We start from the raw sequence: 25,697 nt of genomic DNA on the forward strand, positions 1-25,697 counted from the left end.
CCTCTCCCGTCTACCAAGATGGGTGTGTGGCACGAAGTAATCCTCACCCCTTCGTCATGAAGAGAATGGTGCCTCGCTTTTCTGTCGCGGTGCAATAGGACGGGTTAGGGTGTTCCGGGGTCGGGCCCCGGCGAGCGTCTGCCAGAACTTCACCGCTTCTTTGCTGAGGGGGTTAACAAAAAATAAAAATGAAATTTGCCCGGCAGCAAAAGCCTTGATTGCATCTAGTGGTGAGAGAAGCAAGTGCTCCGCGGAACACGGTTTGGAATCCAGAGGACAATATAAATGCCTTTTTTTATCTAATAAAAAATAAATTGATAGAAGTACATTAGCAGACACTGTAAGTGATACCAGCTGCATTTACTGTAGCAGCTTGGCTGCCCCAAGCAATGGCATCTGTCCCCTAGGAAGTTAAACATAACGAGCCACTTGGAGCAACTGGGTCAGGAGGGACCTCAGGAGCGTGTGGTCCAACACCCGCCCCTCGGCAGGGCTGACTTTGCCACCTTACACATACTTTTTTTACACATACTTTTTTATTTGTTTTTTTTCAGCAGTGATGAAATCAGGTTAAGAAATTTGAGGCTCTGCTCTCCCAGGGAGGCAGGCAAAAAGGACATTTGTAGGCAGCTGGACTCTCCACAGCACATAGGCTCAGGTACTTCTGACTCTCTTTTAATACCAATGCTGAACCCAAATTTTCACCTAAACACCATCTTCTCCCCAGCAGACAGCTACGGGTACTTTGTGAATGATAATGTCAAGACCACAGGTCAAGCCCCTTCCCCAAACTGTCTGCACTCAAATTAAATAAGAACAACCAAATGACTGCAGCTCTTAGGTAGCCAGCAACAGCTCTCATTCGGCACCACAAATGGTGTGGATGACAATTTCTGAGCAAGAGAACTTACCTTCTAAAAGACAGTCATATGCACAGACTCCCCTTCTGCTGCAGACATAAGCTCTGCATTGCAGAGGCAGAATCAGAATTAGGCCTGTTTTTTCAGAAAGTCACAGTTGGAGCTTTTGCCTCTTGTTTTGTTGTCTTCTAAGAAAACAGAAGAATATATTCATGTAACTGCTCAATTTCTAGCTCATGTTTTTTAATTATATAGCTTTTTATAGCTCTGCCTACTGCAGGGGCTTATGATCCTCCATTCTTCCCTTCAGCTGTAGAAGTGTCAGCATCCCCACTGTAGGGGTAAATAAACAAGGAGGTGGCTGAAGCAGCAGAAGTGCTTAACACCCCGTACTCCTCCTCACTCCTCCAGACCACTGGCACTGGAGAGCCGTGGCTGGCAACACTGAGGAGGAGCCAGGAGGAGGGCCCCATCCTCTGCAGTCATTAGCAGGCTGTTCTGTTGTAATGTAATTACTGCAAGCTGATTTAATTTCACATCATGCCTTTCATATAATGGCAAGATGACCTAAAGAGTTATTATTTTCTTCATTAAGAATTGCTTTCATTAACTACCTATTTTACTCTAAGTAAGCATGGCTTGCCATGGGTCTTTGGGAGCACCACCCATGAAGCCCCAGGAAGCCTGCCTTCTCTCCCTGCGTCAGGTAAGTACAGCATTGCAGCCTAAGCTGCAGTCCTGGTGCCAAGGCCTGCCCACCATTGTCGTGTCTAATTTATGCACAGAATCGTTCAGTCCTAAGCATGACTATAATTACACAAGCGCTCTGAGTAAGTCATACCTGGAAAAGACTATTTTCATTGTATGCTTCTCAGACTGCCCTTTGTTGAGCATGTAGCACAGTGGTGTCCCAGCTATTTCCTAGGCACTTGGATCCTACAAATTAGAGCTAATGACACACTGGTACAGTATTACAAAACCTACATGCAGGCAAGCCTAAAGCTCTGACTAGTATTTGCAGGCAAAGCACATCGATCTCCAGCAGCTATTGCGATGTTGCTCCTGTTCAGTCTCTGTGCTAACAGCACTCCCCCCAGCTACCTCTAGCACTCCTTTGTGTTTATCTTTTTCCATTGTTGAAGCCAGACCTGTTCTTTTTCTTTTCAGAATTAGTTTTCACTGCTGTCATTTTGTGTCCTTTCTGGTTGCAGTATCCTAAGGCATGGAACATCCCAAATGACCGAGTAACATTTAAGAAACAAAAACAACGAAATGAACACGAAATGAACATTCGTTGTGGCTCAGTCATTCTTTGACACTTTTAACTGCAAGAAAACTTCATGCCAGTTCACGTGCTGATAAAGTTCTGTCCCCAGTGGGATACTTGATTCTCCTTTTCATTTCACCCTCTCAGTATTCTTCCAGCTCAGTCTATAATGTTAATTAGTGTCAATCCAAAAGACTGTTCAGACTAGCAGCGTTGCTTTGATTCATCCTTGGGGGTGGAAATGGTAAGCCTGCTAAAGGTACTAAAAATATCTGGATATGTTAAATTACAAAGATAGTATAAACTTTTTTTGAGAGAGAGATTTGAATGCCAGGGAAGCATTTCTTAATGCCTCAGTTATTAGTGTTTCATAGGCACTAATTTCTGGGCTAACCTTAGGGACAGAGGAACATGGCGTGGGGAGGTAATGGAGGCCGCATTGTGATTGCCCCAACTCTCTGCAACCCTGCTGTGCATGCTCTGCTGTAAAATGGTGGCCAATTTGGCCATTTTCCTGAAATGCCACATTCTCCTGTCAAATTTATCAGCAGCCACTCCACTGTAGCCAGCTTCTGCTGCTTGCCACAGTGGGCTGAAGTTCACAGGAGCCAGGAGAGTTGCTTCTCTGACTTGGGTAGGTCACACCCCACCAACTTGTTAAGAATAAACTCTGTACCTGATCTTACACATCTTAGCAGAGGGCACAGCAGCCTAAGCACCAGAAGAGTCACGGTTCACTTATTTTCGGTGAATATTTAACTGTACGGCACTGGGACCACTGGCGTGCTCTGTGGGGTCAGGATATCAGGGTGCACCTCGTCTGGGACACGAGGAAAGGGGAGATGGATGAAGCACCACATCTTGTAGGCCACAGGGGAAAATCCCAACACTTTAAAACAGAAGTTTATTGATTATTGAGCTTCACAGCTCTCAGAGGGAGGGCGCCCACCCCCACAGGGCTTCCCCAGGCATCACCGGCTTCAGCCCCCCCTACAGCCACGTGTCCCGCAGGGCCGGGCCGGACCCTTCCGGGGGAGGAGCGCCGGATCTGAGGAGGAGGAGAAGGAAGAGGAGGAGAAAGAGGAAGAGGAGGGAGAAGCAGACGGGGCGCTCTTGTTTGCCCGTGGCCGTCGAGCGAGGCCCGGGAGCTGCGTGGCGCAGCCCGGGGGGCGCAGGGCGGCCCCGGCCCCTCGCAGCGCTCCGGGAGTCGGGGTGAGAGCCGGTGTCCTCGCCCGGCCCCAGACGGGTGTCCTGGGGCTAAAAAGGCTAAATTCTGTCCCCAGTTAGTTAAAGTAGCGCCTGCTAGTTCCATTTGGTTTCAGTTATTAGGGTTAGTGGTTTGCTTGATTGCCATGTAAATGGGTATGCACAAAGGCAGCTCTGCTTTATTTGCAAGTACATTGTAACTTAATTTCCTCAGTATAATGTAGTAGGAGGATCTCTTTATAGCTAAAATAGGCGTATGGTGTGTTAATGTTTGGAAAACAGACGTTAGAAATTCCTTTAGGCAACGTCCTGTAGCCTGACGGTGCAGGTCCAGAAGCTGGCACTCCTCAGGGCTCTGCTGCGGAGCCCTCATGGGGGGCTCTGCCCCCATTATGGGGGGGTTTCAGCTGGTGCTACAAGTAGACATCGTGTACTGGAGCGAGTGGTTTGGTTAGCTCATCACCTTGTTTCTGCTTCTCAGCGAATGCCACTCATAAAGGACTGCTTCTTACTTACCTTTGGTCAGAAGTGTTTGTTGTTAATGCCTTTGGCACAAGCTATTACTTCTTAGTGTGCAAACTGGTGGTGAATTATCCTTCCAAAAGTGATCTTTAAGTATAACTCCAGATTATGGCTTTAAAATATTCAACTTTTCAATTTGTGTCCTTGCCTGAATTGATTTCTTAAATCTATGCTTCTTCAGTCACCTGGCATGCAGTCGCCTTTTGTCATACTGGGACCTGAACTCTGACACAATGGCCGAGCCCCTTCACGCGAAGTACAGCGGTAATAAAGTTGCAGGTAATGGTTAAAGCAGAGAAGAGCCACTTTTCTGTTGCAAAGTCCTCAGTTTGGAGGCTGAACCTGTGAAATACATAACAAAAATGAGTATTTTGTGAAGCAGTTACATGCTTTTTTTGGTCAAATGTGTGTGTGTGTGTTTTTTGTTTTGTTTTGTTTTTGTTTTTGTAAAAAAAAAAAAAAAGGTACAGAAAGCGTTATTTTAAACTGCAGCACAAGAGTGGATGACTGCAATAAAAAGAGATTTTGTCCAAAGCTTGACAAAGGTATTTTAACTTTCTCTGTATATGCATAATCATTATAAGGATCCTCAGTAAAAGTTTGGCTTATAAATGCAAATAATTCCTAATTATTCAGACTTGGATGGCTAGAAAGGCCTTAGATACTAGGGAATTTGGTGCAATTGTGTGGTAGGAATTGGAGGCTTCAGTTATTGTTCTCAATTATTCCAAAATGGGGGGGAGAGGGAAAGGATTGCTACTGGGAGATCTGAGGTAACTCAGTATGCATCCATCTGGAGGGTTCATTAAGTGTGATTAATTTGTTTCCAGGTAGAAAAAGGGCCACACAAGCTTTATATTGGCTTGGTGGAGAATTGGGGCTAAAAAGCCTGTTGGACTGGAACAAGTTCAAAAAGGCATGTGTGGTCTACAACTGAAACCACAGCTTTTTTTTGTAGATGAATGAGTTACCCAGTACTAAAAAAAATATAGTTCTGAATATGTTGGTACGCAGATTTATCAAACAGCTTTTACAAGACAAGCGTTCAGATACAGAATAAACTTGGGAAATCACAAGGCTTATAAGGCACTCAATTGAAAATAAAATCTGTTTAAGTTGTTTCAGAGTATTTTTGGTTTTGAGTACTTGATTTATGGATGGTGGTCATTAAGGCCTCTATTGAGTGATAGGACCAGAGCAGTGAAACTCTTGCTCAAGTAGTACTGATGGTAGGGTTTCAATGAATATGGCATCAGAATGATAAGAAGTGACTAGCAGAATATGTAATGTTCCTGTAGCATCTCCGTTTGCTCACGTGTGCTAGCAGAACAGTAGAAACAGAAGGCTTTTGTGTTTTCCTGTAAATACTCCATAACACAGGCACACATTAGTATTGTTAAGACCACTTTGCAAATATTTCTTCTCTTAGGAAGTTCCATGGAAGGCACAACCAGTAGAAGAAAGTTGCCACAGGCAGCTGGAACTGATAAAGGAAATACTGTGAGTTATTGCACTTTATAATTGCCTCACATACTCTGGGTGTTTCTAGATAGCAGAGTGATCAGCATAAATTGATCATCTCTTTCAAGAACTTTGGAACTTCTGTCACGTTTCGATGCATTAGAATATTTCTATCCAACTGGGTTGCTTTTTCTGGTAAGAATCACCTTAGATTTTTACAGGTGTCGCATTCTGATCTGATTGAGGAGCCAAAGAAGTTGCAATATTCCTATGAGAACGCTTTCTCTATTGGCTATGATAGGAGTCTCTTTAATTCGCTAGCATCACCTCCTCAAACGAAAACTTGCCATCGTTGTGGTCTGTTTGGTAAGTTGCTGTTATTCTGTAGTCTGTGATGCATGATGTATTTGCCAGTGAAGCAGGATCATAAGAATTACTCAAAAATGCCTTAACATAGAAATGTATTTTATTTGTCATATGCAAATGTAGTGACTATTCATAACGTAATTGGATTTACAGAACTGATAAAATGAAGAGAGCATCTCTTTCTTAATCAAATTGTTTTGTTTTTTTTTACTTAAGTATAGAAGGAATTTTGGGCAACTGGAGCAGTAATAGGTATTTACAGATGAATAAAAACACTTATTTGTATCTGCTTAGAACTGTAGTAAGACCCGCTACTAAGCAGTTATTTAATAATACATGGAGTTAGTATCTTAACAGCTGTTGTCTTTTCCCATAAAGATATTTCTTTGACTTTTTTTTTTAGGATCCCTCAGATGTTCGCGATGTAGGCAAATAAACTATTGCTCTGTAGATTGTCAGAAGGAAGATTGGCCATCCCATAGAGTTGTGTGTGAGCCAGTTAAACAGAAGTAAGTTTGTTAAAAGCTCTGTTAAATAATATTTACAGAAATATGATAATATCCCTCTTAATACAACTTAAATTACCATGCCAGGGCACTATTACAGTAAAATAATTTGCTTATTCTTAGGCTAATATTATGTCAGGATGACTTGGTAGTGTTTAGTGTTCTTACGCGTGAATTAAGTCAACAGAAATTAGTTCGTATTGGGATGATGTGAGCATGCAGTAAGAATACCAGTTCATCATCTGTGTTACTGCTGTTGGTGACGTAGGGAATGGAGGACAAATAAGCCTGTACTTTTAAGCAGTGGCACAATTAATGGAGTGTTTTAACAGACTCTAAAGAGGCAAACTGTAAATGTAACTGTAGCATCGTTGAGTTTTATGGATATTTTATCTTTCATCAGCACAGTTGCGATTAGAAGATGTTGTTTCAGCCAGTTCAATTCTCTAGCTGCTCTTTGTCATTTTTTGACATGCCAGTAGAGATGGTCAAGAGATCACTGTCTAGTCTCATTCAGCGAAATGAAGCTCCATTTGGTTATGGTACTGTACAAATTGCCTGGCTTTGGAGAAGTTTTGGAAATCTGAGCATTTAGACTGACTCTAGTAAAGGGTGATGATAGCAATTGTTCAGTGAGCCTGCAACCAGGTGTCCATAATTAGTTCACAAGAGACATGTCTTTTCCCAAGTTTTGCTACAGTCTCTGAATCATGGGTGTGGGAGAAGGGGATTCAGTCTGGTATGTTATCTGGTTTTTACTTGTGTGTTCAACTGAAACAAAGATTTATCTTTTTTTTTCCTGGTTTTGCAGTTTTTAAGGCTTATTTGGGATTGCAATGTTAGCAGAATGCCACAACAGTGTAAGGTTTCTTCTCCAGTTTAACCAAAATTAAATAGTTTTTGTTGATGGAATCAAGAAAAGCATACCAGATGTTATGTGACACAGAACTAACAAATTTCTTCTGTGTTTTCTTGGAGGAGGCATAAGGGTTGAGACAAACCTCATATTGTTAACACAACTTTTCTGTTTTGTTTGCAAGTAGGTGTTATGAAATGAATGTTCCTTGTCTGGTCTTTGGTTCTCCGAAGTTGACACGTTTTTCTTTGATTACAGTTCAAGTAATAACAATGGAGGCAAGATACCTGCTAAAACAGAGACAGGACTTTACCTTAAGGTATAGAATATGATTTTTGCTATGTATTGAATGAAATTACTGTAAGCTAGTTGCAGGATATGATTTAACCTGTACAGGGAAGGAGCAAATTCCAGAGATAATCATCTGCTCATTTTAGAAAGATCAGTGCTTCTAAGCAAAAGTAACTATGAGAAACATTCAAAAGTATGTTACTTCTAGAGCTATAAGCAAGACTGTCAATAAACTTGATTTCTGTTTGAAATAAAAACATTTGTGATTTGTGTTGCAAGAGAAATATCTTAGGAAGGATACAGATGTAGCTTGTACAGTTCTGAAAAATTCTGGTGTGTTCTTGTTTTCTACCTATATCCATGAGCTAAAGCTGGGAGTCTTGCAAATATTGGAGAAATACATGTCACGTGGTCCTGTACATTAACAGATGCAGATGAACTCTTGCTTCTTTGCTGTAACAGGATTTAAACATGATGCAGCTCTTCTTCATAGCATTTTGATCTTATTTTCAGTCAAACATTTATTTCTGTGGACTTCCTAAGAACAGTTTTGCAGGAGATCATTTTGCTATCATTTTGTTCAGTCATCTGTTTAACTTCTTGAAGCAATTTAGAAAGTACTTCAGCACTTGTTTTTCATCCTCAGTGTCTCTCTTGATAATGTTATTTAGTTGTATAATAATTATTTATCGTATGAACTAAATATAACTATTATAAAATATAACTATTATAAATATAAATATAACTATTTATATTATGGTTATTTCCAAGAGTAATACGAAGTCTTTGAATTCTAATGAGGAGTTCTTAACAAAAGCACATTTGTAGGTACTGGCTGAGATGATAAAATGTTCTTTTTGCATTTGTCATTACACAAAGATGCAGCTGAACAGCTCCAGTCTAAACATAACTTGTAGCTCTTTTAAATAGGGTAATTCAACGTCTGTGGATTCCCTCAAGACAGAAGAGCAGTGCAAGAAAATAATGTTGTCAGATCTCCAGAGTCTAGGTCTCAAAAAAGCTATGGAAGTACAGGTACTTTAATTTTGGAAGAATACAAGAGGTGTTTGAAGCATTGTTAAGTGCGTATAGCTGTATGTTACCTCAGCAATTTGTATCATTTTGTTTGCCTGTAAAATGCCTTTATTTTTATGAAGATAGATAAATGCAAAGGGAGGGAATAATGGGGAGAGATTTATTTCTGTGATGGTGAACATCACTGTCTCCTTGTTCTGAGCAGATACTACTGCTAGATTCAAAACAAAAGAACAGCAGCAGGTGTAGGGTGAAATGCATTTACTGAAATGCATGCTGGTGCTGATTAATGGACTCTGGGGTGTTCTTACATTGTTGTTATGTTCTCTCTTCAGGGTACAGTAACAGAATTCAGGAGTCCAAGTGAATTTTATATGCAGATGAGTTCTCCAGAAGTTTTAGACCAGATCAGTAAACTTTCTGTGAAACTGCAAGACTGTTATGCTAACACAGTTATTCAGGAGCATTATGTTGCTATCAAAGGAGAGGTCTGTGTTGCAAGGAATTCTTTGGATCAGGTAAGATTTGATTGTCCATAAAACAACACTTTTATGTTGAGCGTATCGCGTCTTTGCAAGTTTTGCTTTTATGTCTCTACTGGTGAAAGCTGCTAATTAGAGATCTGTTTATTATATTGAAATTGTGATAGTTAGCAACGTTATAATGCCTGGAACTCAAATTTAAGGCACTCTATTATTTTTTCCATCTAAAAGGTTTACTTTCATATATTTTTACATACTTAAACCAGGTAGAAGTGGTTTGTCCTAGTGTTTCTTGAAGGCTATGGCAGTTTAACAAATCTAAATTACTTTAGTTAGTTTGGAGTATACCTCTGCTTATTTAAGTTTAATTTCTTACCTGGTTGCTAATCACTTTTTTGTAGTCACCTCTAGTTCTCATTTCCCTTCCCATCCCCTTATTTGTATTTCTTCCTCTTTTTTCCTCCTCCATTGTTAGCAGATTTGTGATCCTCTGTAGGAGAGCCCAGATCCATAGGAGAATAACTGTCTTCACAGCAGTCAACGTTGATGTGTTATGTTCATCTCATTTGCTTTAACATTGCTTGGTTGCCTTTGTTTAAAAACAAACCTGGTGAAATAAAGTAAGTTTTGAAGTGTGTGTTTTAGCGAGGAGTGCAGTAATTGTGGTGGTTTGTTATGCTGTGTTCTTACTAACAGTATTATTTATTCCTATGCAGATGTGGAGTAGAGCACTGGTTAAAGATGTGGATACATCACAAAAGAAAGCACAAGTGTTGTATATAGATTATGGAAAGGAAGAAAATATTCCACTTTCCTGGATTAAAGCTCTACGCAAAGACATTGAACTGCTTCCTCCATGTGTGAGTTCTATTTTCCTAACAGTAGTTAAGATTTAAAATGAGTAGCTCTGAAATAAGTATAGCTCGTCTCAGTATAACTACCATTATCGCAGTATTTTGTGTTCAGAGAAAGTGATGCATAAAACTGCTGTATTACACAGGGTTTCATGTCCTGAAATGTTCTATAGGACTGAGGAAGGCCACCCTTTTTTTCGTTATTTTCCTTAGTCGTGGAATTCTTGCTTTCTGAGCTGGTAAAATAACTGTGGGATGGTTGGGTTCACATTTCCCTTTGTGCTGGAAGGGGTAAGGTGGTGCAGCCTTCTTGAGTAATTGAATCAGGTTTTATGCAGTGGTGAAAATGACTTAGAATTTGGGCAAACCTTGTTTGCAGTATTGCTCTTGGTCTGAGTTGCAAGATTGTAATGGTAGCTGTTCATCATCCAACTGATTTCATTGCATGCTGTGTGAATATCTCCCATTACAAAATAAATGGTCTAGCTTTAATCCACAGGTCAAAATAGTATGTTTGACTTGATACAAAGAAGAATAAAGAAGCATTCTTTCAACCAGTGGGTGCCCTGAGTACCAGCTGTTGGAACAGTCTTTCATAGTATGTTCACACGACTCCACTGGGTTTGTAGTAGAACTTGACAGCCTTCTGAACCTTGTCTTAAAACCCTCAGTGTCTACTGCAGGCAAGTTACAACATACACCTGTGGTCAGACATAATGTGACCTCATAGTCCTGAGGAAATGCAGTGTACAGTTTGAACGTAACTTCCTATTTTTTTTAACTGTTTTGCAAAGAAGTTAGTTGAATTGAGAGCGGTTCAGATTTTAGCAGCAGCTTTTACTCTTCCAAACCAGATGATATTTTGGAGGGCCTTAATTATTTATTCATAGTTTTAAAGGGCAAATAATCCCCGACCTTCCTTGTTTTAATGGTAATTCTTTCCAGGCAATTAAGTGTTCCTTTGCTAATTATGAACCAAAACAAAGAGGATGGAATGAAGGCGACGACATCTTTTCTTCCCAGCTCGTGGGAAAGACCTGTTCAGTAATTGTTGTTGACATATTACAGGAGGAAATGATGTCAAGATTTGCTGTAGATGTTGTTCGTCCAAATTTTTGTAAGTGTTTGTTGTGGGGGTGGAAATGGGCTAGGGGGGAGGTGGGGAACACAACTGTTAAGTCTTTCATACTCACTTCCCCTCTCCACAACACTCCCCAAGACCCTTGGAAGAGGATTTTTTCTTTTTTTGGTTCCCTCCCTCCCCACACCCCTTGATTTTATTTTTTTATATATTTTTAATTATAGAAGCTATTTTAAAGTGTCTGTACCTGAAATATCTAAATGTTTAATGACCTTAAAATTGAGACTGAGTTGATATTTTCAGTTGAGCTTTAAGGGTTTGATTGTAGAACCAGATCAATACAGAAAAAGTGTACCTGTTGTCGTTAAGAGGGCTATTTTTAATCTGGCCACAGAACAAGAACAGTATAGTGATGAGATAATATTCTTTTCGTTAATTTGCAGCCCCAGAAACTTTGAAGAAAGTGATTGTTCATTTTCTTAACTTAACAACTGATAAAATTCCTCACATGCAGGAAGCTTATCTTCATGCCATAGTCTATGGAGTCTATGCAGTCTATGGAGTGATGGCTCACCTTATTCCTGTGTAAATGCCACTGCTTGTGGACCGTGCTGGGCATATTTCACATCCAGTTGCTTTTTGCTACGTTGACAAACTAATATAACGTATCAGCCTCTTGCAGAGAATATCACAGTGATCTCTTGGTCATGGAATAGACACATGCAGTATTTCTTGACCTTACAAGCAATTTAAATATCTGTACTCAGGTCTTCATTTTAAAAGAATTATATTGAAAACTTGAAATACTGATTTCAGTGCTTCTGAAATGGAATAGTAATTACTGAGAAACTCAGGATTTCTTTGTAAATCCTGTGTACTTGGTGTTGCAAGTTCAGACACAGGCTGTGAAGAATTTAAAAGTTCCAATCACTTTTCAGCCAAGTATTCACTAGTAGTGTCTACAAGAAAATGGTGACTGTGAGTGTTTCATTGAGTCAAACATTCTTGGAGCTATGCATGTTGTCAGGAAGCTTAAACACTTGAGTTACTCTGAAGCCACTTGGGTCTCCCATTCTAAGTGTATTAGTTGCTTGATAAATAACATGATAGTAACATAGGACAGATTCAGAAGATGGTTCTTAAATTAATCTGAACTATGACTACCTTGTATGCTAAACTGCTTTGCTTCTTGCATCTGTTTAGATAAACTGCCTTTAGAAATGGGGTCTGATTTAACTCCAGGAAGTAGTACCGAAGGAACAGACTCTCCAAAAGGTGAGTGAGCAAACCATACTTTCTAAGTAGGAGACTGAAAAAGGTCGTGGAGTCTTAGATTCTCACATATGAGGTGATGCTTTATGTCTAGTTCACATATTCTACCTGTTCATTAACTTTACTTCCTACTCAAGCATTGGCCAGTGAAGCTTCCTTCAGTGACACTGGCACCTGTGCTTTTTAATAATATAAAATGCTTGTTGAGTGAGGATGTGTCTATTAATTTCATGGATAAAATGGAAGGAGCCTTCAAAGTCCAAAGAGTATAGCAAAACGAATAAACTGCTTCAGCATGTTTTAATTCTGTAGTTTAATTTAGCATAATTTTTATAAATATCTCTGAATCCTGTCTCGGGAGGTCGAACATTGCAAAGTCATCCAGCTTTTGTTCAGTGACATCTTTCTCCTTTTCTTTATTGTACAGTGTCGGAAAACCATTCTCTAGAATGTAAAGAAAAAACACCTGAAGATAAAGATCCGCTTTGCTACGGAAAATCAGTAGCAGAGTATGTCTCTGTGTGTATTGGAGACACATTCTCTGGTGTGGTTTCCCATATTCAAAATCCAGACGACTTCTTCTGTCAGCAGATGCGCAATGGCTGTAAGTGCCTTGTTGAACCTAGGCTGTGAGGTATTTAGCATGACTTTTTGTCATCAGTAGAGAGCCTCTAGAGGGAGGCATTGCTGGTCTGGTAGTTTGACCTTGTAACGGAGATTTCCTGTGGCTTTAGGCTCTGCCTCAGTTAAGAGCCATGGTGCTGTAAAGCATGTTTTTGGCAGCATTAGCTGTTCACCTCCAAATTAACAGATGATGCTATCATTTGTTGCCAGTCTGAGTAGTCTAAACTAGAAAGATGGTGTTTGTATGGATTATAGCAATCTTGTTGAGTGAATCTGTATATTTAAACAATAAATGTGTTCTCTTAAATGTTAAACATGTTATCACAAGTATTCAGAAGTGTGTGTCAGGTTCTAATTATTCCTTTTTGTTCCTATAATGCCTGTAATGCTGTGCCACTGGGGAGAAGTTGCCTTTTAGGCTGGGTGTGTGGACTGAGCTGCTTTGTTATGTAACGTGGGGAGAATATTTGCACTTCAGAAAGGAGAGAAGGCTGGATTGCAATTCCCAACCCCTGCTTTGTTGTCTTCTGATACAGTAGAGTAACAAGTAACAGTTACAGTGGATCAGGATGCTAGGCTAGAAGGAACTGTGGTGCATCTCACACAATGCCCTTAAACAGATGCTTGGGGGAGAGAGAGCAGAGTAAGTTTGTGGGATGTGTCTTCCTAGCACTCTTGAGTGTACAGTTATTTTCAGCTAAAGTGGCTTTTACAGCTGGATGGGATTTGGCATGCTTACCTTCCTAATCCTTAGTGGTTTTCTCTTTTATACTTACCCAGTCTTTCTCTGAATTCTGGGTAGACCCATAGCTTACGCTTCCTTTGGCAAAAAGTTACTCTAGACATCTACCTGTTGTTTGAAGAGCCATCTTCCTTTTGCTTCTTTGCAGCGTGATTCCACTATCAGTGTTCCAATTCCTACTGGCTTCAGTTATGTTACTGTACTGAAAGAGTCTGACTGGCTTTCCCTGTCTGTTCTCTTTACCATAGTGATTTCTCAGTTGTGCAAGTCTTAGTTTGATCACTTTTTTTATTATTACATTTAACATTACATGAAATAACCTCTGTTATGTTACAGTCTGTTCTTTCTGGCTCTGAACTTAAGATTTATGTACTTAATTATCAAGCAGTGTATTTTCCACAACATGTATTTTAATACCAGGTCATCTTGCTGAGCTTCAGTTGTGTCTTGAAGAACACTGTAACAAACTTCCGAGCAATCCAGATTTCCGTCCTGCTTTAGGAGATTTGTGCTGTGCCCAGTTCACAGGTAAAAGTGAAAGTACGGCTCTGAATCTGTCAGTTTAACTTACTGCCAAATTTAAACGAGTTTTACAATTATGTTTAGAAATGTCTTATACAGGCTATTTCATTTGTCTAGTTTTAGCTATGCATAGCACTTGGTAGTGATTTTTTAATTTAAATTGAAGAGTATTTGATAGATGTCATCGTCATTTACTGATATTTTAAAAAGAATCATCAAATGGCCCCATCATTAAACAAACAACACTGCATTAGTTTGCTGGGTAAAGGACCTTTTAAGGAGACCATGAAGAAATGGATTTAATGCTGCTAAGTGCTATTTCCTGTGGCTGGAAATGAGCATAGTCTTGAAATTTCACACTCCAAAAAGGTGTTTAAAAAAAACAAAACAAAAACAAACAAACAAAAAACCAGGTTATATATAACATTGTTGCCCTGATAGTGTTCTTCACAACACTTTATGTAGCAAAGCGCTGGTAATTATGCACAGTATGTTCATAACTTAGTTTCTGTGTGACAGGCATCACTGTCAAGTTTCTACAAGTCCTATTACAATGTGACATCTTGTTTAAACCTAAACTAGTATTCTGCATAAAGCTGTGTTATGTGCCTGGAGCTGTCAGGTCTATATGAAACATACCTTTTATTTGTAAGAATATGAGGTCCTGTTTGCCTGAGAGCAGGAGGGTAAAGATGAATCTCCTCCTTACGGATATTTCTTCTTTTCATTCACCTTTTCAAAATAGACAAAAAAAAAATAAATGCTGCTCTTGTACCTTTTTTCTCACCAGAAATGTTGCTGTTATAACCTCTTTACGTAATCTATGAGCATTCCTGGTCATCTCATTTCCTGTATGTTTTTGCTACTTTTAATAAATTAGCTGTTAAACTGAACAGATAAACTGAAATAAATTAAAAAAAAAAAAAAAAAGTTGGTGCTGCCAATAAGCTGTCTTTTTGAGTGGGCATTGGTCTCAGGTGCCTAACTGGGGAAAACCATCAGTTCAGTACTTTAGCTGTCTTGATAAATTTGAGAGAGAGCTTTTATTTCTGCTTCTGAAATCTTTGAGTAGAATTAAAATATATAAATTATATTAGATCATGTTATGTGGCCTTTGAACTGCATGCCATTTCTGTCTGACGAGGTCCTGTTGTGTTTCTTGTTTTTAAATACTGAACTTAACTATATTATGTGGGGTTAGTACTTATTTTTTTCCCTTGCACAATGCCTTTGTGTGTTGGGGCTTCTTAATGGAAAGAATGTTTGTAACATTTAACTACCACGAGGAATGATGGTGGTAGGTGTCTTCTACAGGATTTTGTCAAGGTTAGCATGAACTGTAATGCTGTTGTTTCAAGTCATGTTGAGGTTGCCAAAGTGTGTAAAGTTTTTCTGTCCAAAAAAACACTATGTTCTTGGAAGCAAGTATCTAGTATAAAGAATGCCTGCATGTTCATTTCTAGAAGACAATATTTGGTATCGTGCTGCTGTTATAACGTATACTTCTGAAGATACTGTTCTGGTGGGATACATAGATTATGGGAATTCTGAAGTTCTTCAGACAACCAGACTTCGTCCTATGACTCCAAAATTAATGAACTTGCCAGCTCAAGCCATAAGATGTACCTTGGCAGGTAGGAAATAAACAATGAGCTGTTTCTTTCTGGATAGAGGCAAAATAAGTGTGTTTGTCCAGTTACCATGTGTGCAGTTCTTGGATTGAAGGGTGGCGATACCAGTAGTGAATTCTTAATTAACTGTTGTAGCATATTTACAAAACATGAAGAATTATTTCCTAATCTATTCAGATGCTCAGAAAACTGTTATGTTAGCATACCTATTCTTAGGTTTGAGTGTGCTTTTTTTTTTTTCTAAGCAAAATTCAGTTACCTGCTGGATTTGTGGAGTTCTTAAATCTGTTGTGGCTTTAACACTGCAGGAGAAGGTAAAACTTCATGTTGTGTTTTGAAATGCTGAGCTATATCTGTTCCCCTCCCCGGGACTAATCTGATGGAATCAGTCATAGGCTCAGTTGGCAGTCTGCAAAGTTGAAGAGGTCTCTGACACTTAATAGTTTATCCTCCTGTCTCAAGCCAGGATCATGATCTTTTGTTTTTGATGCATTTGTTTAACTTGCTGCTGGAAATTGTTTGTTCCCAATTTGTTCCCATCACTGTGCAAGATAGTCCATCCCTGTGCTTCAGTATTCTTGCCTTAGAATATTTGATTTCTATCCTTTCTTTACAATACTTAATGTTTAACCTCTTATTTCAGGCTTTTTTTTTTTTATTTGGTAAAGGTCAGAGCAGTGTTCTGGCTTCTTGCTTTGTAGGAAAACGTAAGACAGAGGCAGAGATGGAACCAATGCATATAGAATGTGACCTAAAGAAATCACCTTTCTGGGACAATGGGACAAGTTGTGGTATCTGTAACTGTTAACAACTACTCTAGGACTGAGAGACAGAACATGGGGATACAAAAAAACCAACAAAACATAACAATCACATGAGTTGTTTGCTGATTTGGTTAGGCTTCTGCTGTCCTGTCACTCTAAAGTTCTGGTTATAACTTACTTTTTTGGAAATAAATTTAGTAGTGTAAAGAGTAACCATTTCAGGAAGGAAAAAGCTTACAGTAGCAGATCCTTCTTTCACACAATGTTAATATTGTTCCAAACACACTCAAAACTATAGCTGTATTCATGAGACCCACAGTCTGACACATCTTAGATGTTCAGACTAAGGAAGCATTAAATCCGAATTCATACTTCTTGTGTAATAGACTACTAGCTAATTGCATAATAAAACTCTGACAAGAGAGAGCCCATAACAATGTCCTACAGAAACAGTATCTGAATAATTTGTTTTGGAATATTGTTGCAAGCCTGAGGAGTGAGGGAAGTTTACTGGTATATCTGTTGTTTCAAACAGTGTTGTTTTACCGTTCCACCTATTGTTCAGATATGGACTGCCCTCTGAATCTTTCCATACTATTTGACTTTTTAGGTGTAAAGCCACTAACGGGAGCCTGGTCCTCAGAAGCTATTTCTCTTATGAAGCAATTAGTGAAAGACAAAGTGCTGACAGTGAAAGTAGTGGATAAAGAGAGTTACAGGTCTGTGGTGGAGCTTGTGGATGCATCCGTTATTCCGGAAATCAATATATCGAGCTATCTCCTACAGAAAAACTGTGCAGCGAAGAAATCAAGGGTGGCCTTGCCAGCAACTGAAATAAGCAATGTTAAGCAAGCAAATGGTGAGTACAAGCACATCCTGCTCAAGTGGTAGTATTTAACCTTCTCCCAGTCTGGATCATGAAGTCTAGCTTCTACAGCTCTGAAGCCTAGCCATCGTGATTTTGACGTGAAGAAATCATGCGTTTGTGTATGTGTGTACACGTACATAGAAAAGTTGCAATTGTTTACTTGTAGAAGATCATACAAGAATTTCATTTTCTTTGGTCAGCAGTCTTAACATTTCTAGCTGAAGTAAGATATGACTAGCTGATACCTGCCTGTATCTGTGCCCTTGCCCTTTAGCTCATCTTTGTCTATGGTTTACATCTGAAGCCATATGTTCAGTCTTCCAAAAGCTGTTTGACTGCAGTAGCCTGTGTAACTTCAACACTAAAGGGATTAGTGGCCTAAACTGCCTTTCGTGCATTTAGTGACCAAAGCTTTCACATGAGAGATAGGTAGGGGACTAAGGAATCAACTTAGAACCAACTACAATTCCACAGAGTCCCTCATGCTCAAGTTGCTGCTGTCTAGTCTGAAACTTTTGTGATCGCTGCTCCCCAAATACCTATGGCTTGCTCTTCTCTGTAGTGAAGCAACTGGCACATTTCTCTTTTATTACAAAAAGGTTCTCACCAGTAATTAGTCTGGATTACTTATTATGAGAAACTATATTACACAAAGCATGAACATACAGGATGTGATTTTTTTCTCTATAAAAATTAATTTCTCTACTTCTCTTTTAGGTTTTAGGTTAGATGTTAGGAAGAATTTCTTTACTGAAAGGGTTGTTAGACATTGGAACAGGCTGCCCAGGGAGGTGGTTGAGTCACCATCCCTGGAAGTCTTCAAAAGACGTTTAGATGTAGAACTTAGGGATATGGTTTAGTGGGGACTGTTAGTGTTAGGTCAGAGGTTGGACTCGATGATCTTGAGGTCTCTTCCAACCTAGAGATTCTGTGATTCTGTGATTCTGTGATTCTGTGTGATTCTGTGATTCTTTTATCTCTAGAGGACACAGCAAACAAAATAAAGTGGAGATGGAATAAATTAACTCTTCAACAAACAGTAGATGTGATAGTGTGTACACTGTACAACCCTGGAGAATTCTACTGTCAGATTTCAAATAACAGTGGTAAGTTTCTTCAGCTTTTGTCTTCCTGCATAGTTTCTTTGCTTCCTGATATGTTGGTTGTTATAGTTCAAATGCGTTGCTGTTTCAAGTGAGTTTATAGCATGGAGTCTTACCTCTGAATTTTTGTATGTAAGAGCAAAGAGTACGAGTAAAATGATGAAATTGAATCAGGGCATGTAGTGGCTCTGAGAATGAAATGTGAAAATGTTGAAGTTAAGCAATTGAATAGTATTGAAGGGTGCTCAGTGGTAGATAAATCTCTTACCTCATGTGAACTGATGCATGCAACTAAAAAATCTGGCAGTACAGTTATTGGAGGTTCTGTTAATCAGAATGGATCACTGCTAATTTTGGCAACCCATGTCAGAGATGATACACCTCTTTCACAGATGGTTAGACTTGTGGAAGAGGCCCAGACCTCAAAGGCTCCTATACAGCAATTTGCAGACAAACTTTGTGGCTACTTCTTTATTTGTCAGTAAAGATCAGCTTTCTCGCTTCTTGATAAATTAGTCTGCCTGGTAAGTTAACTAGTTAATTCGGTGTCAACAGTTCTTTCAGATAAAATACTAAATTTCACTGAAATCTTCCATTAACTCTTCTTTAAATGTAAACTATACCATAGAAGTATTGATAATGTTCAATCCAACTTACTCTATTGATCTTGTCTTTAATTCTTCTTATTCTTCAGAGTTACGTGCTCTAAACTTACTTAATAAATCATTGTCTGAATACTGCTGGAAAACTCCTCCAAGTATTTTTAAGCCGAAGAGTGGAGAACCTTGCTGTGCTTTATTTTCTGGTAAGTGGCAGACTTAAAATATTTCAGTTTTACAGGGTGAAATAAGGCGCAAAAAACTCCACCCTAACTGATAGTTTATATTGGTAGAAGATAGCAAAGAATTGGTTATATGTATTTTTTTTTTTTTTGCTAGTAAATAAATGTGTGTGTGTGTATATCTGCTGGTAAATGCACTAGATGTGTGAGATCATTTTTTCTTTTTTTTAAATCAGGTGATGGTAACTGGTATCGTGCTTTGGTGCAAAATGTTACTTCAGATGGAATTGTTAAAGTATGCTTTATGGACTACGGAAATGTTGAGGAAGTACCATTAGATAAAATACGTCAGATTCCATCCTCGTTCCTACAGCTGCCATTTCAAGGAATTAAATGCTGGCTTTCAGGTGGATCTTCTTAGGAGTTCTCTCCTTATAAGTGTTACTGCGTGTAGAAACTTGTTGCTTGTAGGGAAGGAGCGATGGCATGGTGTACTTCACAGAACTGTTTTATTATAAATGTCTGTCTTGTTTCCAGACTCTGGAAATAATATGCCTCATTTCATCAAGGCACACTCTGCCTTTTTGTCTCTTAAAACACTATAGTTTTCTGCTCCCTCTATAAAGCAGTCTTATACGGTGTTTTCATAAACAGTCCTCAGTGTAATTTGTGCTAAGGGTTAGGGATTTACTTGGTAGAGTATTGTAAGATGTAGAAAATAAAACTTGGGAGTCCTGAGGAAATGTTTCCTTTCTGAGGAAAGGAAGAAGACCAGCTAACAAGTATGAAGTACATTGTGTATTCCCAAGGTAGCAAAAGTAGCCTTGGTATTTCAAGTTGTGTTTTTAAAAAATAAATAGAAATTAGATCTTTAAAGGAAAATACAATGTAGGAGAAGGTCAGTCAGTTAATGGAGTAATCTTGAACAGATCTCCTCCTCCATAGGTATAAAACCTGCTAACGGCAAATGGATTCCAGAAGCAACAGAAAGATTTCACGCATTCTCTGCAGGGATGAAGCTTCAAGCCAAAGTAACTTCCCTTTCCAGAGACGGGGCAGGTGTAGAGCTTATTAATAATTCCACAGGTTATCCAAAAGTGATCAATGAGATACTAACTTCTGAAAAATTGGCTGTAAGGGAAGATCTACAAGACAAAAGTAATCTTCCAAATAAGTCTGACAATAAAGGTAACTAAATGAATATTAACTTTTGGGTTGAACAGGAATTGTCAACTTTCCAGCCTTTAACCATAGATAATATCAAACTCAAAACTTAGTATGTCTACTATTATTGTGAGGTTTTTATAGTTGAACACAAGTGCCCAGCAGGTGGCAAAAAAAAAGTATAAATCTGTTTGTTTTGAATGTTATTTGAATGTTTGACAGTGGACATCTGTAAGCTTGCTGCACGATGAAAACTTTTTCCGTGTTTACTTTCCAGTATCTTATTTCTCCAAAGCGTTTTTTAATTATCAGCTTTCATATCTATTAGATAATGAACAGCAAATTAAGCAAGAATTATCTTGGGTTATAGTTCTCTTCTTGAAATAAAGACATGCGGTTGTCACTAAAATTCAAAAGTGTCTTCTGTAACATACTTAAAACATGTACATGCTTGGAAAAAAGCAGCATGAAGCACTTTCTTGCTCTTTCTCTTAGAAACCTCAGTTGGGCGCTGGAAGCCAATAGAATTGGCTATGGATGAAACCATACCTGTCTGTGTAACAGAAGTTGTAAGCCCAGATTTGTTCTATGCTATTCCTGTTCAAAGTAAAGGTAAGAAACAGTGTTCTCTGCTCCTAATACAAGTAAGAAGTTATTGCTGCAAGCTGGTTAATAAAATGATTGCCAGTAGTAAACTGAACTACATAGAAACATAGTTTGGATTGGACAAAAGTACAAACATATTTAAAAAAAAAAAAAAAAAAGCTAAGAGGGGGGGCAGGGGAGCTGAAGAATAAGCTTGCTCTTCATTACATTCATTCTTTTCCCTGTAGATCACGACAAACTACTTAAGCAGATGATTGAACTAGATGACTACTGCAAATCTTGTAAGATGCAGTCATTCACACCAAAACTGGGCGAAGCCTGTTGTGCCAGGTTTTCGGGTGAGGGAATCTATCTATCTTATATTTCCTTAACCAGTAGATTGTGGAATATGTTGTGCACTGCAAAACGTATGGAACCTGAACAGCAAAGAATAGCTAGTGAACAGCAAAGAATAGCTAACTGCTTAAACTGAAATTTACTTGTACTGCCCTGCATCTTGGGGACACTAAATTTATAGCAGAGCAATAGTGCCATTGCATCTATACAGACCCACTTCTGTTTGGTAGGTGGCTGGATGTTTTCTGTTTTGTTGCTTTCTGTGTGCATGGGTAGGTGCCACTGGCTTTAACAACTAATAATTCAGCCTTGTTAGGTTAACAAGCGGTTAGTGAACTGTAATTCAAGTCAAAGGTATTTTTAACTGTTAGGAACCTTCATTTATTGCCCTAATCTCTCAGAAGAGGGCATTCTCTGTTGATGCATTAACTCACATTTTAAAAAATATGTGTTGAGTAATATTAAACGTTGACTATGTGAATTGCTACAGGAAATCTAGCTAAGCACTGAACAGCCTTAACTCGGAAAATACTATTAAAATAAACACAATGCTAGATCAGATAACAGCTCATGGAAAACAGCATAGATGAATTAAAAAATACTAGATGGAGAACATCAAACATATGCTAAATGAATGCGTTGGAAAACAGATAAAGGAGCTAGCAATGTGGTGTGTAGATGTCCCAAAAGAGTAGCGTAGTAAAAATCTTATCTGTGTGATTTGGGCAAAATTCTGAAAGAAACACTTAAGTCAGTATAAATACTGCAATCAGAAACTTTTCTCTTGTTCTTCTGTGGGTTTTTGTCTTGTCAAGTGGCCTTTGCTATATACCAGAGTACTTAAAAATTCCTGGGAAACTATAAAGCTGAACATCTTTGTTCTCATTATAATCCATCTGATTCTGCTTGTTTTGATCTTTTCAGGTAATGGGCGTTGGTACAGAGCTCTTGTTCTAAAAGTTTCTCAGTCCACAGTGAAAGTACTGTATGCAGACTGTGGGAACACAGAGACTTTACCGGTTTCACATGTCCTGCCAATCACCGATTCCTACTTAAAGTTTCCTTTTCAAACAATTACATGTTCACTTGCAGGTAACAAAAAAAAAAACAAAACAAAAGTTCGACATAAATCTGCATCTATCCTGATGATAGTTTTCATTCCTTAATAAAGACAAACATAATATGTTGAAATAGTATACTGGTGAAGGCTTTTTCAGAAAACATTCTTAACTAGCTGTAAAATCTTAACTATTGACTATGAAAATTTAGTGTTATAGTTTCAGAAGCTGTGATGACATTTTATGTAAGATGAAGTGATACACTCTTCATAGAACAAATTTGATTGTACTTCTCTTTCTTCCAGGAATAAAGAAAGCTGAGTGCTCTCCATTGTTACTTGACAAGTTGAAAGAAATGTTGTTGAATAAATACGTCACAATTACAGTGAAGGGAATTAATGAAAATGTGAACTTGGTAAAAGTGGAGAAACAGTGTGAAAATGGTAGTCTGAATATAGTTGACAAACTAGTAGCAGAAGGTTTAATCTGCAAAGCTGAGAACTCAGATATTGTGCATCAAGGTACTTATTTTTACAGACTTCGTAATTTAAATTTAATTTGGAGAATTAATTAGGAATTAAGAATTCATTTGACACGTGGGGTGACTTGTTCTTCTGAAGATTTTAAGGAATTCCATGTATCAACTTTCACACATAAGCTCCGCTTTCCTAGTTTATCTAGATCATTCGTTTACTTTGTGGTTTGTTTTTCTTTTTTGTAGGCAATGGAAGTGAGACCAGATGTTGCTGCACAGAATTAAAAATGCAAGTAAGATTCAGTCCAAGCAATACTTTAATTTTTTTCCAGAATTTAAAAGAAACACTATGTGGGCAGCAATTGGGAGCAGGGAGATAACAGTTAACTGAAACACTGAAGATACACGAAGTAAATATCCCGGTACTTTACTCAGTTTTTGTACATGGTAATAATCAAAACATCCCAAAACTGAGGAGATATTGCGTATATATCACTCTGTGTGTTCTGCCACATATCCAGCTCTTCCCCCCCTCCCTCCCATAGAGTTCAAGGGCTCAGGGATACTACTTTTGTCTACCATGTAAAGAAAGTTGCAGTGTTTTGCATAGACTGTATCATTTTATCCAAGGGCAATGGGATTGTTTTCAATAACAAAGCTGTGTTTTGCTGTGGATGCAACTTGGCAGACAGCTGTGCATATTGTAAGTCCTATGCTACCTGAAATACATGTAGGAGATGAGTCACATAGGGATGAGAATCTGAGTTCACTAGAATGTTGGAACGTGTAACTGTTTGCTAGTTTCAAAATCTTTTCCTCTTTATTTTCAGGGAAAAAAAGTCTTTTATAGAAATAGTGTTTGTGTAATTTTTGAAAGCTTTCTGGTTTTGGCAATGCTAATCTTTAACTTAGGCCACTCATGAAATACTAGAAACAACTCTAGATTACTCAAAGTGATGTAAAGTGCATCTTTTCTGGTATATCAGCCTTTTCTGAAGTCAGGGTCTTTGTCAAAGGAATAAACAAAACTTGGAATTCTAAAGGCAAACACCTTTGCAAAGGTGTTTTTTGTTTTTTTGTTTCAGCCAGAGGCATCTAGGCCAAAAGAAAAACATGCACTACAATATTTTGGAGGGAAGAAGAGAGCACTTCTGGCGGTTCAGGGTCTTGCTGTTTCAAAGGCAGCTTAGTTACCAGCAGTTTAGTAGCAGAAAGAAAAAATAACTATGCTCTGGAAGAGCATAGTAAATTTCCCTGTCCCAGTGTAGGCTCTTGAAGCTCCCTTTCCCTTTTGTATCTCTTTTGATCTTTCAGTTCTTCAGGATTTGTTTTCTCTCTAATCTCACGTGACTTCAGTTTGGTTACCTTTTTGTCATCCTTCTTCATTCCAAACAGTTTGGCTCAAAGTCTCATGACATGAAGAGAAAACAGACAATTTCCTGATCTTTTAAGTTATACTGAGATAGATGTGTGTAAATAACAAAAATTTAACAACGTGACCTATGCCTTAATTTGAGTATTCTGTCGATTTTGGTCTTGAAATTTTCTTTTTAAAAAACAAAACAAAACATCAGGTTGGCTAGAATTCTATTTGCTTCCCCCCTAAAGATTTTAAAGAATATACTGTTCCTTTCTGTAGTGACTTAGTATGGGACTTGGCTGAGTTTGTAGTTTTAGGATATACAAATTAAATTACAACAATTGCAAGTTACAATTGTAATGTAAATTACAAATCTACGCTTCAAGTTATACAAGTGTGTTTCTAATACTTCCTGCTTATTCCACAGCTTAAAAAACATGAACAGATTCTTCTCTTCCTTCTAAACAAATACGGGAATCCAGATGGGTTCAGTGAAATGAAAAAACTGTTGGACTGCTAAGTCCAACGCGCTGTTTCTTTTGTATGTATACCAGGTTCCTGCAATTCCTTTTTTTGGAAGAGCAATTGTATTCATCGTACTAAAAATGAGAGTCACTTAGAAGAAATTCTGCTGCCTAAATAACTGTATCAATTTGTATGCTTGGACTGTTATTAGGAAATAAGTATGTAACTTGAATGTTTTAAAATCTGCAAGCTAAATTTTTCTGTTCTTTTTTTTTTTTTGGTACCAGTGTTGGTAAGCTTTTTTTTTTTTTACTTGGCTATTGAACGTGCATAATTTTATGGAGTGGTCATTGAACTTTGAATATATTATGAAAAATTTGATTTGGATTTAATGTAATCTAAAGCTTGCTTCAACTTTAGTACTGTTAATTTTACTTTCTTTTACCTCCCTTACTTTAATTTGCTGCCTTATGTTGATTACAGTCTTCTGTCAACGTAATTTCCTGTCTGTGAAGTTAGACTGAAAATTTTCTCATAAATTCGTTTTCAGTATTGTTAAAGGATGAATCTTGTGAATCCTGCCTTAGGCTGCATGTAGGTAGTTCTCTAATCAGTAAACGCTTAAGTGTGCACAAGTCTTTGTTTACACTTATGCTGTGTAATTTGCACCTGTGAATATTTTGGAGTTGTACGAGATCTTTATTCTGTCTCTTACAGGTAGCTGCATTGTCAAGATTTCAACCCTGTCATTTTTTTTCCACACTAATAGAGAAGTCCTTTTCTGGGATGTGATAGCCCACTTGTAATTTGATTCAGGAATTCTTAAATGTAGTATTGTCATTGCTGACTGATCTTGCGGCATGTTACTAAGGTTGCGAAATCATTTTAAAGCACATTTATAAAGCACAGTAGATACTTGCTTATTAAAACTGCAGGGATACATTTTTTTCTCTTGATGTAAATGTGTTAAACTCTGCCTCTGTTCAAAGTAGAAGGATGTTGATATTAAATTTCTTTGTGAAAGTAATGTGTTTGTTTGTGTCCTGGTTTCGGTTAGAAAAGAGTTAATTTTCTTCCTAGTAGCTGGTAGAATGCTATGTTTTGGCTTAGGATGAGAAGAGTGCTGGTAACACGCAGCA

At 38.3% G+C, this 25,697-nt stretch overlaps 1 protein-coding gene across 9 annotated transcripts; it reads left to right on the forward strand.

Annotated features, from left to right (window-relative positions):
* Positions 1–113: 113 nt before the first annotated feature.
* On the forward strand, positions 114–25,585 carry TDRD1 (tudor domain containing 1). Of its 9 annotated transcripts, none has more exons than XM_072039792.1 (26): positions 114–658; positions 1,490–1,566; positions 4,037–4,134; positions 5,285–5,355; positions 5,538–5,682; positions 6,086–6,191; positions 7,303–7,363; positions 8,266–8,370; positions 8,706–8,888; positions 9,569–9,712; positions 10,652–10,823; positions 11,991–12,062; positions 12,487–12,663; positions 13,846–13,953; positions 15,411–15,581; positions 16,953–17,201; positions 18,194–18,316; positions 19,008–19,118; positions 19,331–19,501; positions 20,040–20,282; positions 20,754–20,870; positions 21,092–21,202; positions 22,125–22,292; positions 22,564–22,779; positions 22,980–23,026; positions 24,521–25,585. In XM_072039792.1, exons 3-26 carry the CDS (start codon positions 4,089–4,091, stop codon positions 24,611–24,613), a joined length of 3,210 nt encoding a protein of 1,069 aa, XP_071895893.1. In that variant the 5' UTR covers positions 114–658; positions 1,490–1,566; positions 4,037–4,088; the 3' UTR covers positions 24,614–25,585. The 9 variants fall into 9 exon arrangements, with proteins under 9 accessions (XP_071895893.1, XP_071895897.1, XP_071895894.1 ...); XM_038180840.2 differs by lacking the exons at positions 114–658; positions 1,490–1,566 and adding an exon at positions 3,088–3,339 and having other exon boundaries at positions 24,521–24,634; positions 25,276–25,585; XM_072039796.1 differs by lacking the exon at positions 1,490–1,566.
* Positions 25,586–25,697: the final 112 nt, after the last annotated feature.

The sequence above is a fragment of the Anas platyrhynchos genome, chromosome 6, assembly GCF_047663525.1.
Source record: "Anas platyrhynchos isolate ZD024472 breed Pekin duck chromosome 6, IASCAAS_PekinDuck_T2T, whole genome shotgun sequence".
Classification (NCBI taxonomy): domain Eukaryota; kingdom Metazoa; phylum Chordata; class Aves; order Anseriformes; family Anatidae; genus Anas; species Anas platyrhynchos.